A 21,100-nucleotide genomic window follows, 5' to 3' on the forward strand; every position below is an offset into this window, starting at 1 on the left:
CTTTCCAACCATTGGTACACTTTATTCCAGATTTTATAGTATTCTGTCTCGTCCTTGTTTTTGTGTTCTAGTGCCAGTCTGTCCATTTCTGCACATGTCAAAATCTTCTTTATTATTTCTTCTTCCGGAGGGATTTCTTCCTTTTTCCAGTATTGTGCATAAACCAACTTTGCTGCTGTTATCACATGCAGCATTAAGTATATCAATTCTTTGCTATATTTCTCTTTTGTAATTCCTAATAGGAATAATTCTGGTTTTAGGTCAACGTTTTGTTCTAGTATCTCCTCCAGCCATGCCTTAATCTGGCGCCAGAACTCCCTGGCTTTTTTTTACATAACCACCACATGTGGTAGAAAGATCCTGGCATTAAATTGCATTTCCAACATTGTGGTGGTAAGTTCCTGTTCATTTTCGCTAATCTTGTGGAACTCAAACCTTACTTTCTGAAGCTGGATGATAGAAGCTGCAGATCTATCTCCTTTCTGTGGCAAAATTTCTCTGGCAGGCTTCCCTGTCATTATGTCAATTATCCCCGATGCCTGCACACAGCATCGTGGATCTGTCAAGTTCAAAGCGTGATTTTTGCTGTCGCAGCCGTTGCCGTTTTTCAGCTTGCCGCAAACTCCGGTGGGGGAAGGGGAATGCCAGTTCCAGGCAGCAACAAAGAAACTGTCCCGTAAGAACCAAGGTCATCTAATCCAGGGGTGTCAAACTCAATTTCATTGAGGGCTGCATCAAGGCTCTGTTTGCGCTCGGGGGGCCAAGTGGCCGTAGCCAGCTCAACATCCTGCAGCCCTTTGCCAGAGTGCGATCCTCCTGGGCTCCGTTTTCAGCTGGGACAGCCTCCTGCAGACCTCTGCCAGAGAAACCGGAGCCTCTGAGGCAGTGGTGAAATCCAAATTCTCTTACTACCGGTTCTGTGGGCGTGGCTTGGTGGGTGTGGCTTGGTGGGCATGGCAGGAGAAGGATACTGCAAAATCTCCATTCCCACCCCACTCCAAGGGAAGGATACTGCAAAATGCCCAATCCCTCCCCACTCTGGGGCCAGCCAGAGGTGGGATTTGCCGGTTCTCCGAACTGCTCAAAATTTCTGCTACTGGTTCTCCAGAGCCTGTCAGAACCTGATGGATTTCACCCATGCTCTGAGGGCCGCGCGTAGCCTTCCTGTTTTCACTGGCAGAGACAGCACGGGCCAATCTTTCGCTGTTTCCAGGGCTGCCCCATGTGGGCCAGATCCAGCCCATGGGCCTTGAGTTGGACACCCCTGATCTAACCAGATGTTCAGTAAAGTCTCGGACAGTTTCCATAACAGTATTTATTTGGACAATGTTAACTGCCCAAATGGAGGGGCGGGGGGAAAGGAGATTCAATTCTTTAATTCTGTGAATACCCATAGAAATTAAACAGAGTTGGTTTTGCTTTCAATCAGTGCCAAAATGATGTACTCAATAAAGTTTTGCATTAAGAGATCGGATTGTCTCATCAGTGCTGGCTCGGTTGGGATGAAAGCCCTTGAATTATTAGGCCTTATCTGACATCACCTTGATGGCCTGCAATCAATCAAGCCATCTCATTGATCATCTAAGCTTGTATTTAATACTACTTCCAACAACAAACAAACAAACAATAACTCTTTCTTACCCATGGTTCTCCCATGAAATGCACCCATAAAGGAAAGCATGCTGTATTCCGGGCAACCTGGGGGCTGAAATGCAAAGAGAAAGTTAATGCTTATTCATTAATCATTCATTATTCATTAATAAGCAATCAGTTTCCTGATTGCTTATTTTGTTCCCTATGACTATTGTTAAGTGTTGTACCTTATGATTCTTGATGAACATATCTTTTCTGTTATGTACACTGAAAGGATATGCACCAAAGACAAATTCCTTGTGTGTCCAATCACACTTGGCCAATAAAAAAATCTATTCTATTCTATTCTATTCTATTCTATTCTATTCTGTTCTGTTCTGTTCTGTTCTGTTCTGTTCTGTTCATTAAAATTTCAAATTGGGCCACTAGGGGGCAGCCTCTTCCCCACAGCAACGCTAACTGGACTGAACAACTGAATGATACCCATTCAGGTGGAGGATAACTTATTTTTATATTTTTCCAATTCTGCTGTGTTATTAGGCGAAAGCTTTCCTCTTTTATGAATATTAAAACAGAGGGCTGGCATTCAAACCCAAGCAAAACAGATTTCAAAAACCAAGCAAAAAGTTATCCCTCAAGATGGAGTCTTATTTCACCCTTCTTCAAGTGTTATTTTCACAGAACCATCTTAGATTAGGTGAGGAGTGGTTGGTCCAAAGTCAACCAGAGGACTTTATGGCTGACCAAAAGATGAGAGGTAGACCTCCCTAGTCCTAGGTTGACCTTGATCATTAGCCCCTTTGATGCCACCAATCACTTAGGTAAGAAAAATCCAATGTACAGGTACAGATTTTGGCGGTAGCCAAAAAAGCCAATGCAATCCTAAATTGCATTAACGGAGGGATACGATCAAGATCAAGGGAGGTACGAATACCACTCTATAAAGCCTTAATAAGACCACGCCTAGAATACTGCATCCAATTTTGGTCACCCCAATATAAAAAAAGATGTTGAGATCCGTGGTGGAATTCAAATTTTTTTACTACCGGTTCTGTGGGCGTGGCAGGGGAAGGATACTGCAAAATCCCCATTCCCACCCGACTCCAGGGGAAGGATACTGCAAAATCCCCATTCTCATCCCACTCCTGGGAGAAGGATATTGCAAAATCCCCATTGTCACCCCACCCCAGGGGAGGGATACTGCAAAATCCCCATTTCCTCTCTACTCCTGGGGGAAGGATATTGCAAAATCCCCATTCCCACCCCACTCTGGGGCCAGCCAGAGGTGCTATTTGCTTGTTCTCCGAACTACTCAAAATTTTCACTACCAGTTTTCCAGAACCTGTCAGAACCTGCTGAATGGCACCCCTGGTTGAGATTATAGGAAAAGTGCAGAGAAGACGAATAAAAATGATTAGGGGATTGGAGGATAAAACACATGAAGAGTGAAGAACTTGGGTCTGGTCTGATGAAAAAAAGGACTAGGGAGTGACACAATAACAGTGTTCCAATATTTGAGGAGCTGCCACAAAGAGGAGGAGGACAACCTATTCTCCAGACACCAGAAGGGCAGGACAATAAGCAATGGATGGGAATTAATCAAGGAGAGAAGCAACCAAGAAGTAAGGAGAAATTTCCTGACAGTAGAACAGCTTTTGCCTTCAGAAGTAGTGGGCGCTCCATCACTGGAGGTTTTTAAAAAGAGATTGGCCAGCCATTTGTCTGGAATGGTATTGGGTCTCTAATGCTTGAACAGGGGGTTGGACTAGAAGACCTCCAAGGTCCCTTCCAACCAGGGGTAGGTGCTAAATTTTTTTACTACTGGTTCTGTGGGCGTGGCTTATTTTGTAGGCGTGGCTTGATGGTCATGTGACAATTCTTTAGGATTTAGCAGAGGTACTGGTCTACCAGGCTTTTAACTGCTTGTAGAGCTGTACCGGTCTACTCATGTATTTTTGCAGGCACTGGTCTACCCATTTATTTTTGCAGACAACGGTCTACTCATGTATTTTTGCAGGCACTGGTCTACTCATTTATTTTTGCAGGCACTGGTCTACTCATGTATTTTTGCAGGCACCGGTCTACTCATTTATTTTTGCAGGCACTGGTCTACTCATTTATTTTTGCAGGCACCGGTCTACTCATTTATTTTTGCAGGCACTGGTCTACCCATTTATTTTTGCAGGCACTGGTCTACCCATTTATTTTTGCAGGCACTGGTCTACCCATTTATTTTTGCAGGCATTGGTCTACCTATTTATTTTGGCGGGCACTGCTCTACTCGTATATTTTTGCAGGCACCGGTCTACTCATTTATTTTTGCAGGCACTGGTCTACTCATTTACTTTTGCAGGCACTGGTCTACCCATTTATTTTTGCAGGCACTGGTCTACCTATTTATTTTTGTAGGCACTGGTCTACTCGTGTATTTTTGCAGGCACTGGTCTACCCATTTATTTTTGCAGGCACTGGTCTACTCATTTGTTTTTGGAGGCACCGGTCTACCACCAAACTGCCTTTTACCACTGATCAGCTGTTGGGCGGCTCTTTGAAGCCCCATGGCAAGATTTTAAACAGTTTTTTTCCTTATAGCCCATCAGCTGGGAGTCAGGAGGCAGCAACAGATTGGAGGTGGGGCCAAATAAAAGGTAAGAATAACGCGGGGGGCGGGGGGGGCAGCAGAACTGGTTCGGTGACGTCATATTGTCACCGCTACTGGCTCGGCAGAACCGGGCCGAACCGGGAAGAACCCACCACTGCTTCCAACACTTGCTATTCTAGTTTCAGTCATTTAGAATGCTTTCTGTTAAAAGAAGCTGCTGTCTCTGTGGGAAGTGACTGGGCTGCCCTCTGGCCTTCATATCTGGGTCACCGCATCACATCCCTATTTTCGAGACAGCATCCCTGCCTGCCTGGGGTGCTCGACTCTTCCTGAAAACGTCTTTGATTTTCCAACTATAAAAGAAACAATTGACAACGCTCATCCACCCTCTTGTTTTCTAGTGGTCCAAACCTTATTGTGGACATTGTCTAGCTTTTAAGAACATAAAGTATGGAAATAAAACAAGAAAACCAAGATAAGAAAATGAAACAAAGGGTCAATAATAATAGTAGATAAGCCAACTCATTGTAGCTTTCTCTGGTTAGATAAGCCACCCTCCTCTAAAGTGTGGCTTATCTAAAGGAGTGAGCCAGCTTCAGTAGAAGGAGCACCAGACATAAAGCGAGAAATCCATAAACTGGGGAACCATTTTTATGAGAAAAGACTGGTTTGAAAATGTATTGTTGATTAGGTCAGGGGTCTCCAACCTTGGCAACTTTATGACTTGTGGACTATCAACTCCCAGAATTCCTCAGCCAGCGCATGCAAACGGGCCGTTTCCAGCCTCCAGAGGGCTTCCAGGGGGATGGGGAAGGCCGTTTTCACCCTCCCCAGGCTCTTAGAAAGCCTCTGGAGCCTAGGGAGAGTGAAAAATGGGCCTTTCCCAACCCCCCCGGAGGCCCTCCAGAAGCCAGAAACAGCTTGTTTCTGAGCCGGTGGGCTCGGAAGTCCCGAAAATCATAGCTGGAGCTGAGCTCAGGCAATGGTTTGTGTGCCCACTGATATGGCTCCGTGTGCCACCTGTGGCACACGTGCCATAGGTTCGCCATCACGGGAATAAGAAATAGAATAGAATAGAATAGAATAGAATAGAATCAGGAATAGAATCAGGAATAGAATAGAATAGAATAGAATAGAATACAATACAATACAATACAATACAATACAATACAATACAATTGAATCAGGAATAGAATAGAATAGAATAGAATAGAATAGAATAGAATAGAATAGAATAGAATAGAATAGAATAGAATAGGAATCAGGAATACAATAGAATCAGGAATAGAATAGAATAGAATAGAATAGAATAGAATAGAATAGAATAGAATAGAATAGAATAGAATAGAATTCATATTACTTGCATAAAAACAAAAAAACGGAGCAATGGTATTTACTATCAGTTTGCAGAACTGATTTAAAGGATTATGAAATGGACTACATCAGATGCTATGAGGAAACTGAGTTGTGAAAGAGAGAACGGGCAAAGTCCCAAGAGAATGACGTAAGGAAAGGGTCTGTTGGGTTTAAAAAAAAGGGTTGGGTTTTTTTTAAAGGGATATCCAGTCCACAGGAAAGTAGGAGTGAGGGTTGGAATACAGAAATGTTTGTAGTCAGGCAATTAGAATAAAAACAACAAAAGGTGGCAAGTGTTGTGCTGACTACTTGCTCAGTACCCCTTGTCCTTTTAGTCGCCAGTCCTCTGATGTTGCAACAGGTGTGGCCTGTACTCATATTCTAATTTCAGCACAGATAGTTCTCAACTTACGACCACAACTGAGTTTCCAAAATTTATGTCGCTAAGCGAGAAATTTGTTTAAGTGAGTTTTGCCCCATTTTACAACTTTTCTTGGCACAGTTGAATCACTGCAGTTGTTCAAACAGGAACACAGTTGTTAAGTGAATCTGGCTTCCCTATTGACGTGGCTTGTCAGGTCACAAAAGGAGATCACGTGACCCCGGGACACTGCAACCGTCATAAATGTGAGTCAGTTGCCTTTCCTCTTTTCCTTTCCCCTTCACTGTCCTCTGATTTGCTTCTGTATTTTGTATTTTATAATATTTTATAATTTAATAAAAATGTATTTACTAAGTTGTCAAGTATCCAACATGGTCATAAGTCACTTTTTCGGTGTCGTCGTAACTTCATACATAACTTCTTTAAGTTGAGGACTAGCTCTAGGTCTTATGCTGTCTTACTGGGTAGGTGAACACTGAAGCAAAGATCCAGGGTGTAGATCTGTCATGGCTTTTGAATGAAGAAATGTGCCTTACCTGGTTAATCATGCAGGTCTCCAACTCTTCTTTGGTAACTCTGTTGTCTCCTCTTTCTTTGTTCTGGAAAAGAAAGGTTTCCCATCATCTTCCCAGTCAAGATTTGCCTTCCAACCAGGGGTGGATTCTAAATTTTTTTACTACCGGTTCTGTGGGCGTGGCTTATTTTGTGGACGTGGCTTGGTGGGGGGATTTGTGACTGGGTGGGCGAGGCCAACTTTTTTTTTTTTAACTTTTAAAAGCATTTTTTCTACAACTTTAAGAGGTTGCAGAAAAAAAATGCTTTTAAAAGCCTCTGACGATCAGGCAACTCAGCTGGGATCGTCAGAGGCTTTTAAAAGCATTTTTTTTCCGGCTGAAGAGGTTGTAGAAAAAATGCTTTTAAAAGTAAAAAAAAAAAAAGCTTCTGATGAGGTGGGCGGAGTAAGCGAGCGGTGACCGGGCCAGGGACCGGTTCGGGGGCGTGGCCAGCCAATATTATTACCGGTTCTCCGAACTACTACAAATTTTTACTACTGATTCTTGTGAACTGGTACGAACCGGGAGCAACCCACCACTGCTTCCAACCCATCTGCATGGATGTTAATGGCTGTGGCATTCAAGAGTTCCCCAATGGCAATGCCCTCAGGAGAACAGGAACTAGAGTAGGGGTGTCAAACACAAGACCTGCGGTGTTGTGGCCCGCCAGCAGCCAGCGGATCTGGCAGCAGATTCATACAGTGAGGAGGCTGGGGAGGAACATGGGCCAGTCCTGGAGTCTGGGGAAGACTCGGATGAGGGCTCTGCATCGGAGGCAGAGATGGGGTCAGAGCCATATGCTATCAGCTGCCTTCGGAGTCAGACATCAGTGAGGCAGACAAACAGCTGGAGCCTGTTCCCATGTGTGCATGCACAGAGTTGCCAGACGAAGGGAACAGCTGAAGAACAAGGGTTGACTTGGGAGTAAGGCCACAGGTGGACGATAACGGTCCCTCCCAGAGGGAATAAAAGAGCAGCGAAAGGGGAGGGGAGTTTGCAGGAGACAATTAGTTCATTCCTGCATTCTTGCCAAGTATTTCGGGTGTCTGAAAGATATCGGCCTGGCTACTCTCTGAGCCTGATAAAGGTCGGTAATCATGAACTATCTTGAAAGACTGTGGGAGAGGAAAGACTTGGTTGGAGAGGAATTCACTGTAAATTAAATAAAAGGGGTTTATTGGGATGAGGACTCGGCTTCGTGTTGCTGGGGAAGCCTAGATCAGACCATATAGGCCGGATTCCGCCCACAATGTGGTAGGATCCAGCCCACCGGACTGTCCTGGAAAATGTAAGGGGCCAGCCATGTCGCTTCAGCCCGGTCTACCCAATGCGAAGAAGAAGCATGCCAGCAGTTTGAAGAGTGGCGTCAAGCTGGCCACGCCCACCCAGTCAGCCATGCCCAGTGAACTGGCCATGCCCACCCAGTTGGCCACACCCACCCAGCCCTCCACCAAGGTCAACCACAGCCCTGATGCGGCCCTCAATGAAATTGAGTTTGAACTAGAGAGAAAAACGAGATGCCTACCTCCATTCCAGAAGTACATCCCAGTTGATAGATAGCTTTAAGTAGCTTAAATACTTCAAGCATCTAAGAAGACCTAGACTGGGTCCTTCTCCTTGATCTATTTCTAGGAGGCAGTCATTCTCCAGGATTACTGGAGATAGGAAGCATAACTAAAAAGGATCTTCTCAAGACTGAAAAGGCCAGATCATCTCAATCCTCCTCACATGGGATTTTTATGACTATTCTCTCCTTGGCATCAATTTTGAGGGCTTCTTCTATTGACCTTCTCTGGAACCTTCTTTGAAATGAGATCCTTTTAATTCTGGAATGGAGACATTTCTTTTCCTTTGGGGCCCTCATCCCACAGCATCTATCGAGGGTCCATGGCTGAGAACGGGCAAGATCTGATCTTAAAGTGACGGAACCCTAAATGAGGCTTAGCAGGGTTCCAATTCAGATATGGGGAGGGAGACAAGAATTCTCCCCATATTTCTGCACCTTCTTTTCCCTTGTCTGTTCAGCGGATCAGTCAAACCAGATCAAGTCAACAAACTGATCGCTGATGAAAGGTTTAATGTGCTGATTCACTGTCAGGCACAAAGGATCAGGAGCATATATTAAGTTGAAGCACAGAAGATTTAGTGAAGCCTATACATAAGAATCTAGTTAGTGGTGGAATTCAATTTTTTTTACTACCGGTTTGGTGGGCGTAGCTTGATGGGCGTGGTGTGGATTGGTGGGCATGGCAGGGGAAGGATACTACAAAATCCCCATTCCCATCCCACTCCTGGGGGAAGGATATTGCAAAATCTCCATTCCCACCTCACTCTGGGACCAGTCAGAGGTGATATTTGCCAGTTCTCTGAACTACTCAAAATTTCCGCTACCGGTTCTCCAGAACCTGTCAGAACCTGCTGAATAGCACCCCTGTATCTAGTCAATTAATGGTCAGCACTAAATTGGTGCTACACATGTTTCTCGGAAAATAAGACCCTGTCTTATATTTTTTTTGCCACCAAAAAAGGCACAAGGTCTTATTTTGGGAGTGGGGGGCGATGTCGTCCACTGACTCATCTCACTTGCGCATGTCGACCCCCAGCCTCCTTTTTGCTGTCAGAGGCCTTCAGGAACTTCTCCTGTGGCCGGCAAGGTTTTCCTAAAGGCCTCTGCAGCCGATAACAGAGTTCCTATAGATCTGGAGCTCTGTTATTGGCTATAGAGGCCTTCAGGAAAGCCTTGCCGGCTGCAGAAGAAATGGGCCGCCAAGGCAGGTGTCGGGATGTGCGAGGACTGGCTGCAACTGTCCAAAGGTAAAGAGTAGGGCAGCTCCACCCCCCCATCCCCACCCTAGCTTAGGTTTTACCTGTGCACCCTTAATTAGGGCTTATTTGGGGGGGAAGGGCTTATATTGGGAGCACGTATAAAAATGAAGCTAGGAGTTATTTCGAGGTACATTGTATTTTCAGGAAAACACGGCAGATACGGGTCAAAAAAATTCTAGGGGGGGGGCGGACTTGGATCATTTGTGGCAACTCAACGACTCTATGCTGATGACATGTTTAACTCCACCCTCCTGCTCTGCCTGTTGACACAAAGATTTTGAAATTAAACTGAGGCTCCCTCACTCCAGGGGTGAAATGCTCCCGGTTTGGACCGGATCGCCTGATCCGGTAGCGATGGCGGCAGGTGGTTCGGAGAACCGGTAGCAAAAATCCCTGCCCCCCCCCCCGCCCATGCCCAGCTGAGCCGCGCGATTATCAGAGGCTGGTTCAGCCGAAGAGGCTGTAGAAAAAATGCTTTTAAAAGTTAAAAAAAAAAAAAGTTGGCCACACCCACCCAGTCACATTACCCCCCCCACCAAGCCACGCCCACAGAACCGGTAGTAACAAATTTTAGATTTCACCCCTGCCTCACTCCCTTATCCCGCTTTGAGCAAAGACCACCCTCCCTCTTTTCCTCAGCATCTGGAGCTACAAGGAAAAGCATCCATACAGCTTTTACTCACCCTGTACCACATAAATATGGTTTTAAAGGCGTTTTCATTGGAGCAAGATCCACAGGACATGGTTACTACTTGAGAGAGGCCTTTAGGAGCCACCTGGCAGCGGAGAAGAGACACAAGTCTTTCAATTCAAAGAATCTGTTAAGGAACACTTTCATCATAACTGAGCATCGCAATAAAATGATGCTTCTTTTAAACCAAACCCCTCCCCCCAATTTTTTTAAAATTAGTCTCTATTGCCTAAGGATAAAAGTATGAACTCTTTAGGGTTGGAACTACCATTTATATACTATATACTATTCCAGTGTTCACCAACCAGTAGTTCATGGACCACTGGTGGTCCGTGAGAAAATTTTGGTGGTCCGTAGAAAAATTATTTGCATTTTTCAAAAAAAATATAATATTTATTGAGTTTCCAAAAGTTAAAATACACAATACAAAAAAAAAAAGACACATTTTATATATATATAAATTTATAAATTTTATATAGATCTTTATTTATAAAGATAAATAAATACTATTTATCTTTTTAAAAAATTCATATTAGTGGTCCGCGGGATTTAAAATTATAAATTTAGTGGTCCCTGAGGTCCGAAAGGTTGGTGACCCCCTATTATTTTATATATACTCTATATATTGTATACTATATATAATATATATATACTATATATATTATATACTGCACACCAGAACAAATAGACACAAGGACAGTTTTTTCCCGAATGCCATCACTCTGCTTAACAACTACTTCCCACAACACCATCAAACTATTTACTAAGTCTGCATTACTATTATTTTTCTCTTCCTTACTAGTATCTATCTCTTCTCACTTATTACTATAACCATGTTGCTTGTATCTTTCAATTTATATTGTTTTTACTTGTTTCCTAGTATGATTTGATAGCTTATTAGTAACCTTGACTATCACTAAGTGTTGTATCTTTTTATTCTTGATGAATGTATTTTATTCTCCTTATGTACACTGAGCATATGCACCAAACACAAATTCCTTGTGTGTCCAATCACACTTGGCCAATACAAAATTCTGTTCTGTTCTGTTCTGTTCTGTTCTGTTCTGTTCTGTTCTGTTCTGTTCTATTCTATTCTATTCTATTCTATTCTATTCTATTCTATTCTATTCTATTCTATTCTATTCTATTCCACTCACTCCACTCCACTCCATTCCATATTTTCTATTCTATTCTATTCTATTCTATTCTATTCTATTCTATTCTATTCTATTCTATTCTATTCTATTCTATTCTATTCTATTCTATTCTATTCTGTCCATGGACTCCATTCTACCCAAGGCAAGAATTCAAAATAAAGACTCTTCAATTGATGTCAATCCAACTTCTCTTTGATCCTGAGAGTCCATCATCTCAAAGGTCATTGCTAAAATGCTCTCATTCTTAAAACACTTTTCTCAATGTAACCTTAGCCCTTATCCTGCAATCTGAGATAACAGAGAACTCATAATCGTCTTGTTCCGGGTGACATCTTTTCAGGTTTTTAAAAGAGGGCTATCATTCCCTTATCCTTGTTGTCCTTTTAAAATGCTAGACCTATCTAGTTGCTTCAGCCTCTCCTTGTATTTGCCAGCCCTGGAATTCTTATAGTGGATACTAGATGTCAGTTTCATTGCTCCTTCTGTGCTAGGAAAAAACTTACCGAGAGCAAAGATTCCCTTAGCTTTTCAGCAAAATTTTCTGGAGGCAAAATTCCTAGAGCGGGTCTGTTGACAAAAGCACTCTGAGTAAAGAAAAAAGAGAAGAAAAGAAAAGAAGAGGAAAGAGGAAAATGAAAGAAGAAAGAAGAAAATAGAACAGAAAAAAGAATGGACGAAGAAAACAGAAGAGAAGAAAAGAAAAAGGGAAGGAGAAAAGAGAAGACAAAAAGGGAAGAACAAAATAGAACAGAGAAAAGAAAAATGAGAGAAGAGAAGAAGAAAAGAGGAAAGAGAAAAATGAGAGAAGAAAATAGGACAGAGAAAAGAATGGAAGGAGAAAACAAAAGAGAAGAGAAGAAAAAGGGAAGGAGAAAAGAGAAGAGGAAAAGGAAAGAACAAAATAGAACAGAGAAAAGAAAAATGAGAGAAGAGAAGAGAAGTTTATCATGAATAGAACACAAACTTCTTATCTAAGGGTCAACCAAAAACACTTCATGGGTTGACCTTGATTGCCTTAAACAAAGAACACCCCCCCCCAATTTTGATGCTTGCAACCACCCTTCCCCCAAACCTGTAAGCCAACCAAGCTGTTTCTGGTATCAGAATTTAGCTGGAGTGGAAACTATTTGGGAGACTCTGCAGATGGGAAATGCTACTTATGACTGAGATCGCTTTGGTGTCCTCTAGATTTTAAACAGATTTTTTTCCCCCCCTCTAGATCAGTGTTCCTCGACCCTGGCAGCTTTGAGGTGTGCGAACTTCAACTCCAAGAATTCCACAGCCAAGGTTGAGAAACACTGCTCTAAAACATTACTTGGGTTTAACTTATGTCTAAAAATCTAAAAAAAATATAACCAGGTTTTGCTGGGCCTTCAAAAAACTATTCCTTTTGTGACCCATCCTTGCCTCATCGAGAAAGATCCATCTTGCCATGGACATCCAGAGAAAAAGCTTCTAATCAGTCCAAAACCTTCTTCCATACATGTATGAGGCGTTCACGTAACATGCTAACACCATTCATGTTAATAACACAGTTGTCTAGAGGGCATGTGGTTTGGTTCACATTACATGCCAATCCAGCACTTGGGGATCCCCAAACACCGAATTACAAGCTACCAAACCCATGTTAGCTTAGTCTAGCATGCTGCGAGCATCCTCCTTCCATTTCATACAATCTCTTTAACCATTCTTATCACACATATTATCTTTTGATTTCCATATTGGTTCATTCTTCAATGAAACTTTAAAATTTTAAAATATATTCGGAGTTGCTCTTCTACCATTCCATATCTCCCTTCTTCCACGACAACCATTCCTCTCCTTCTCCCCTCTTACCCTTCCCTCCCTTCTTCTATTCTCTTCAACTTCCTTCTTTCCTCCTCTCCTTCCCCTCCTCTCCTTCCCCTTCCTTTCTCCCACTCTTCCCCTCTTCCTAACCCTCTCTCCTACTCTTATTTCCCCTCCCTTTCTTCCTCTCCTTTTCCCTTTCTTTCCCTTCCATTTCTGATGCCTTGTTGGGAGGCTTTGTCCTACACACGCATTAGCTTGGCAGTGAAGAGCACTTGTGATGACACAGAGAATTTAAACTATGATGGAGATTAGCAACCCCAGAAACCTTGGGGTAGCTCTTCAGATTTGCTCTTTTTTCTCTCCTCTTTGGCTGCCGACCACAAGATGGTTGATACGAGAACCAACCCAGAACCAATCAGGAAATGAGTTCATTTGGCCTCTCCTTGCTCAAGAGCAAGACAAAACCGTTCATGCCAACTCCTGTAATTCTCAGCCATTCCCCTGGAAATGGCTTATTTTGGAGACTCACCCCCAAGCAGGTGGGGAGGCTCCTGGTTCCAGCCTCAGAGGCCCTGAGCAGTGGGTGAACGGCCCTGGGAAAGGACAGGAAGACACTCTGGGATCTTGGGGAGAAGAAGGGAAGCTTCACAAACAGGCAATTTATGCACCGTTTTGGCAAATTTGGTACCTTCTTCAAAAGGTCACTTACCAGATTCTGGGGCTGCTGCAAAAGTTTGATCAGAGATGGGTGGCTGTAGCCTACAAGGAAACACAGGGGCCTTTATCATCTGCTTTCAAGAAATTTCAGCAACTTTCAGCCAAGAGAGGAATTTGGGAGGCAAGTTAAAAAAAGCATAGCAACTAGAGTGTTGAAGCGGGCAAGAGATGATGGATAGATGAGTCTCTTTTTTGTTGCTGTTGTTCTGATTTGCCTCTCCCTTTCTCTCTCTCTCTCTCTCTCTCTTTTAAAGGCATAGCAATTAGAGCATTTAAGTGGGCAAGATACGATGGATAGATGATTTCTCCTTTTTGTTCTGATTTATTTTTCTCTGTCGTTTTTTCTTTTTTTACTTTTAGGTGGGTGACATGCTTAAAAATTAGATAAGCTAGAAAGCAAAAGTCTTTTAATAAAGGGTGACAGGATTAAAAGTTAGAATAAGTGATAGAAATAAGAGAAGGGGGAATATTAGTGTATACATTTTTATATAATAAAATAAAAGTAACAACAAGATGGAACAACTGAATAACAATAAATTGCAACATAATATAAATGTGCATTATTATTAGAAAAATATAAGTTGGTTGAATGTTAAGATTAAACTAATTAAGATTAGTTTTATTAGTTTTACTTGTAATAGAATGTAAGACACCCGGTGCCATGCTGTTCATGCATTGATTTGATATATTTGTAAAAAAAATAAAAAACTTGGGGAAAAAAGGAAAGATATTTCAGCAACTTTCACATTCAATTGTCCCAAAGATGCTTCCCCCACCCCCCAAAAAAGCTGGGTTTTGTTTTTCCTTGAAGATGTTTGGCTCCTCATCCAACAAGCTTCTTCAGTTCTGACTGAATGGTGGAGGATGGAAGGATTTATATTCTTTGCAGTCATCTGGTCATTAGCACTCTCTCTGAGAATTGTTGAGGCCACTTGGAGGTTTATCTGTGTCCTCAGGGTCACCTGAATAGTGCAAATGGGTGTGGAACCTTCTTGGAACTGCTGAAAGGGATTGCATTGTAAACAAGAGATGGGTAACCCTAACCCTAACCCCCCTCCTCACCGAGAAAGGGCTGTTCAATTTTAATGTAGATGGCCTTTGACACCTTTCAAACCAATGATCTTCTATCTATCTACCATCTTCAAAGGCATGACCTTTGTCTTCAAATGCATATTTCAAATTAAATAGGGCAACCTTTTTACAATGCAGGACTGTACTTCCGATCGGTCCTGAAAAGTCAAAATTGCAGCAGGACTGAAAGTATGATAATATTTTTCTTGAGTAGCAGGTCAACAGTGGCTGAAAAAAAAGGACACCCAGCATCCTTCCAAAACTATCCTATCCTTAGAAGAGATTAAAAACTACAGCTGTTGTGGCCCGTCGGCTGCCAGCACAGCTAGCTGCAGAGTCAGACGACGAGGAGGTGGAGGAGGTTGAGGGAGATACTGGGCCAGCTTCGGAGCCTTTGGAAAGCTTTGATAAGGAAACAGCATCCAAGACAGAGGCTGAGCTGGGGCCTTCCATCCTCCCCAAGGTGGAGAGGCAGCTTTCTTCAGGGCCTGAGCTGAGTGAGGGGGAGGAACACAAGAGGCCCATCCCAGATGCACATATGCGCAGAGAGGAGAGGAGAGCAAAGGAAATCAATAGGCTGGCTCTCAGGGAAAGGCAGACGTGGACACTAGCCAGCCCCTCCCTGGCTGGGAAATAAATAGTAGAGGTTTGGGAGTGGCCGGTTGTCGCAGACAACAGTTTACTTTTAGGATACAGCAAGCAATTCAGATTTTTTGGCCAGGTCTGTTGGGACTAATTACGTTTGGCTTTTTGTTTATCCACGTGAAAAGACTGTTCCTACCCTGTTTGAAAGGGGTTTGTTTGTACACGCGAGCAAGCAGCTTATCATTATTTGATAAGGCAGGGTCAGAACAAAAGCTACCTAAAATTGAAGACTTGCTGATAAAAATCTGGTAGATTCCAAATTCCCCCATTTACCGTAATTTTTGGAGTATAAGATGCATCTTAGTTTTTGGGGAGGAAAATAAGAAAAAAGCTGATTGGCGGGTGGATCGGCCTCCCGGAATACCCCCAATCAGCTGTTCCCAGAGGTGAATTTTAGCAACAGGTTCCTTGGTTGTGAGCTGTGTGCCTTGCCTTTATTTTCTGCCTATGAAACTTCTGAAACTGTTTCAGAAAAAACTTTTTTTCCTGCCTCTGAAAGATTCCGAAACCGAGCTTCAGAAAAAAGGCCTCTGAAGCTCTGTTTGGAGGCTTTTTTTCTGAAGCTCTGTTTGGGGGCTTCTTTTCTGAAGCTTCTTTTCTGAAGCTTTTTCAGCCTCTGAAACCTCCATTTGAGAAGCTGGGTAGGGCTACATTCGGAGTATAAAATCACCCAGATTTTCACCCTCTTTTTTGGGGGAAAAAGGTGCGTCTTATACTCCAAAAAATACGGTAGTTTCATCTGAATTGCGTTTTTTTTTTCAGGAGCTCACATGAAGCTTTTCCCCTGAGAACAAGGCTCTCCAAACCCGGTGATTCTTTCGGTGCCATTGTAATTTTGAACGGTCACTAAATGAATGTCAAGGACTACCGGTAGTACCTTGTTCCTGTCTATAACTCTCAATTTGTCAAACTAATCTTTGGTGTGGCTCTTGATCCCGAAAAGGAGAATTAGGGGCTTATGGCTGCCCGCCGTTGCTCCAGCTGAGTTCCAAAACCTTGCAAAGATTCCAAAAAAATTCTTACCAATTGGGATGGATGAAATCTGAGAGTAGAGATCCAACATCCGGTTTCCATCAACATCCACAAGATAATTTCCTCGGCTTTCTTCGTAGTTGCAGAAAAAGTGGACTGCCTCGGCGTTCTGAGAGAAACAGATGGAACAAGCTGAGATTTCCTGGTGCGACGCCAAAGTTGAGAATCAAGCAAAATAAACCACGATTTAGGCTGGAAAATAGGAAACTCTGGATGGTTTCCCATTTCTGTAAATCGTTTTTCTATAGACATGCTTATCTTGGAAAGACAAGGGAATTCTGGTGGTTTGGCATTTGGGGATTAAAAAGGGGGAAAATAATCTGGGGAAACTTTAAGAGGACAACTACAGTTGTATGTTTCTGCTTTTCTTTTTTTCATGTTCTCTCGGGTTTTTTTATTGCTTAGTTTCTATCTTAGTTTTTGTTTGTTTTGTACATTTTATTATAGTGAAAAATTATATAGTAAAGGTAAGGGGATTCTAGGATTGTCTTATTGCTATGCGAGCCCCATTTACAGAATTTTTAAATGGAAATGAATTTGAAAAGATCAGTAATGCAATAGCGTGCCCATTTTACAGAAGAGGCCAGCTGAAGCTAAATGCAGTTAGCAGTTTGTGCAAGACCATCCATTGCATTTTTCACTGCACTCGCTGAGCCAAGGAATGCATTGGGCATATGTGTTTCTGTCCCCCGTCCTTTTGTCTTGCATTTGTGTGTATTGGGGCGCACCAGGAAACAGGGCAGGCTGCATTCATTCATTTACTGGGCCATGTGACCAAGGAGGAGGGGCACTTGGAATAGAGCGGTGGCCAATATTCCAAATCTATGCCCAAGTGCCCTTCCTATCAGGGTGCATTGGGGAATATTTGCAGGATTATTTATTAATTTGTTTATCTATTTATTTGTTTAATTTCACCCACAGATCCCCTTATTTTTTTCCCTGCAGCACCCAGTTATATCCAGATATCCAGAGTATTTCTCTGCCACCATCTGCCGTGACCCTGCAGATACAAAACAGGCATACGTATGTCGCTTAGCAGCCTGCCATTCATACAATTTTGTGACAGTGGCCAGTATTTGAAGGGTAGAAGACTTGAGATGTTTTTCAAGTGGAATCTGGAGAAATTACCTGAATTACATTCAACTCTTTCATTAGTTCCTGAAAGAAGAAGAAAGAATATTATTATACAGATTGACTAATCGAAAAATCAGGGAATGAAACGTTCCTGTACAACCTATTCAACTTTTTTGGTTTCTCTTTTTTATTTTACTTCATTCAACCCTGGGAAGTACAAAGGGCATTTAAATGTCATGATTTAACCAGAGAGCCCGTTTGGACCAAGGGTTAAGGCATCAGGCTAGAAAGCAGGAGATGGCGAGTCCAAGTTCTAAAATACCTTTAGCCATGAAAGCTGGCTGGATGATTTTGGGCCAGTTACTCTCTCTCTCAGTTCAACCCACTTCACAGGGTTGTTGTGGGGAGAATAGGAGGTGGGTTGGATACGTTTGCTGCCTTGAGTTATTTTTAAAAATAATAAAAGGATACAAGATAAATAATAAATAAATCTAAAGTATAAAAAAATAACAGAGCTGTAAAGGATCTTGGAGATCTTCAAGCAGGAGACCCTATACCATTTCAGACAAATGGCTGTCCAGTCTCTTCTTAAAAACCTCCAGTGATGGAGCACCCACAACTTCTGAAGGCAAATCCATGTTATCCCAAATCCATAAATACTAGAAGTATTTTTTTAAATAGGAAGATATATTAGGTATCTTCGCCACCTTGAGTTATTTATAAAATAATAAAGGCAGGATGTAAATAAAATCATAAAAAACTAAACTAAACTAAACTAAACTAAACTAAACTAAACTAAACTAAACTAAACTAAACTAAACTAAACTAAACTAAACTAAACTAAACTAAACTAAACTAAACTAAAAAATAAAATAAGGATTATAATGATAAAACAGTCTTCCAGAGTTTGCTTTCATCTCCATGCCATGGGAATTAAAGTCCAAATAGACTGATTGGAAAATTGGACTCTTTTATTAAACAGAAAAAAAATGAAATTATAACCATCAGATTTGATGATTAGAAAAACAATGTAGAGAATAGAAAACAAGAAAAGCTACGATATAAATTTAGCATTAAGAGTTTCGTGTAAATGTATACTTTTTTTTTTTTATAAATACTTTATTGAATTTTTCCAGAATAAAAAGAAAATATATACAATCTCTATCTCCATCAGAGGTACAGTGTTTATACAATTTGGTGAATCATACGTTAAATAAACTTCATCCTTAGCTATAAAATATTCTATACAGTATAACTCAAATTCAAGTGCATAACAGGTCATATCCTAAAGTCATATTTTTATTTTGTTCTTCAACCAATTATACCAATTTCCCCATACTTCATCATATTATAATTTAGCATTAAGAGTTTCGTGTAAATGTATACTTGTGTCTGCTGTAAACGAAAGTCGGAAATCGTTTATACTTGTTTATACTTGTTTTTCCGTCGTTTTCTTTCTCCACTTCTGGCTTTGCTTTGCTTCTCTCTTTCTTTTACTTTAATCATTAGTTTGTGTTTGTTTTTATTTCTTTATTTGAAAATCTAATAAAGTTATTTAAAAAGAGGAATTAAAATCCAACCACAAAGTCAAGGAAGGACTTTCAAGGAGTGTTCAATCTCTTGTATTCTACCCCCACCACGACCCAAAAAAAATTGGAGATAGTGATAGTGGGGTGGAGGAGTATTAAGAATGGACATCCTCATCTTGACTTACCCTGGATCTTGGCCCAGGGACTTCCGTCTTCATCAGTGGCCCATCATAGTCAAATTCCATGTCAATTTTAGCTGCCACTTGGCTGATACCTCGGAGTCCTGCAAACAAAGAAACAAAAAAATGAATCAAAAAAGTGACTCTAGGAAGGACATCCAAGAAGGGACTTCTGTATGTACCTGGAGAGTATAGCATTGCAAGATATATACTTGATGAATGGTATATAAAAATAACTTGGGATATTAACAGATCCCCTCACACTAGCTGTTCTTAAATGCTTCTGATCTTTAAGACATGATTACAGATTGAAACCCAATTCGTTCTCTTTTCCCCAAATAATTGTATTAATAATTATACATGAAAATAAAAGCTAATACAGGCTACAAAAATGTAAACAGAAAAATACAAAAGAAAATAGAAAAATAAAAAAGAACTACTTTTTCCCTTCATCCCAAGAAGTATAAACCATTTTAATAGTTTATCACCCTTCCTAAATACACCATATACTCTCTTCTCCCCATAGCTCATATCTTGACTAAAAAAAAAACATCCAAATGTTTTATTAATCATTTTTGTTAGCAAAAGTCTGGTAAGGACAACCAGAGATCATTATTTTCTTTGTTTAGTCCTGATCAAATAAACCAACCTTGTATTCCTTCCCTGAGTTTTCAAAAAATATTCTTTAATCCTCTCAAATAAAACCCCAAAGCTAAATTTCTCTTCATCTGTTTCAAGGTAAGGATCTTTCAAAGCTTTAAGAGATTTATTTAAATCCAGTAAGTTTATGACTTGTGACTTCTAATAAAGTTCTCCAAAATGTTAGAGAGCTCTTTTGTATATTCAATAAAAAACCGACAAATCAGTTTCTTGGTTCAGTATCTGTGCAACTTCTCAAATCATCCCTCAGTTCCATTTGTGTTACATTTCAGAGTGATTTCGTAAACATGCATTGACCCTTGTTCTTGCTTTATAACTTCACTGCAACCTGTTCTGTCCATCTTGTCAAGAGAAGCTTGGTAAAAAACAAAATATTCAAAAACTTGTATTATAAATTTCTGCTCCACTTACTTCATCCTCTAGCCTCTTCTTCTTCATCCAAGGTCTCCTTATCGTAAAAGTATCAAAACAATGGCCATTTTCTCATGAGAAAATTTCTTCTAATTAAGTCAAAGATATAGTTTTAAATCTTGTTGGTCCCTTAATCCATTAAATTTCCAAAGTCGATATATAGCCAGCATCTTTTTGTTGCAGTCCAAAAAAAAAAAAAAAAATCCTACATTTTCAAAACTTGTAAGGTCAAATTTATACCATCATCCTATGGTATGTATAATACCATTATACTATGGTGGGGGGAACCAGATTTCCAGTTGGCTCCAGAATTGAACGGGGGGCTTCCAGTTAGGACCTTTGTGGCTCTTTGGGTGTTTAAGGTTGCTGATCTCTGACCTATAGGTAGGTTTCTTTTTAATATTACATACACAATTCTTTTTTGATACATTTTATGGCTATCAAATCGAATGCCCTTAAAGTAAAAGAAGACGACCAAATGCCCCCTTCACCCCCAGGAAAATAAGGAAGAGGAGAAAATTTGTGGGATTTTTCCAGGAAATTGCATCATCAGCCAAATGTGCTCGGTCATTTGAACAGTTAGAAGAGCAACCATCGGTCAGGAACTTTCTCAGCAAGTAAACAGCTCTTAACACACAGCCTGGGAACATGAACTTTATTTATAAAACGTTTCCAGGATAACGTCAGATGTGACTGAGGGCAAACAAGATGCAGGAGACTGGCGCCCACTCAGAGTAATGCTTTCCCTAGCACGGGGATACTCACACCAAAATAATCATGATTATCTAAAACTGTGCAATGAACCGTAACCATCCCAGGGGAACCGAACC

At 41.3% G+C, this 21,100-nt stretch overlaps 1 protein-coding gene across 1 annotated transcript in view; it reads right to left on the reverse strand.

Annotated features, from left to right (window-relative positions):
• ABAT (4-aminobutyrate aminotransferase) overlaps positions 1–21,100 on the reverse strand; it is a 79,834-nt gene that overhangs the window by 16,222 nt on the left and 42,512 nt on the right. The window contains exons 3-10 of the mRNA XM_070954841.1: positions 19,206–19,303; positions 17,546–17,575; positions 16,409–16,526; positions 13,662–13,711; positions 11,665–11,745; positions 9,997–10,089; positions 6,470–6,532; positions 1,642–1,705 (exon numbers count right to left, since the gene is read on the reverse strand). Coding sequence (XP_070810942.1) covers positions 1,642–1,705; positions 6,470–6,532; positions 9,997–10,089; positions 11,665–11,745; positions 13,662–13,711; positions 16,409–16,526; positions 17,546–17,575; positions 19,206–19,303 — 597 coding nt within the window. The remainder of the gene's footprint in view (positions 1–1,641; positions 1,706–6,469; positions 6,533–9,996; positions 10,090–11,664; positions 11,746–13,661; positions 13,712–16,408; positions 16,527–17,545; positions 17,576–19,205; positions 19,304–21,100) is intronic.

This window comes from Pituophis catenifer, unplaced genomic scaffold (assembly GCF_029215685.1).
Source record: "Pituophis catenifer annectens isolate HBS135680 unplaced genomic scaffold, rPitCat1.0.hap2 SCAF_16, whole genome shotgun sequence".
Classification (NCBI taxonomy): Eukaryota; Metazoa; Chordata; class Lepidosauria; order Squamata; family Colubridae; genus Pituophis; species Pituophis catenifer.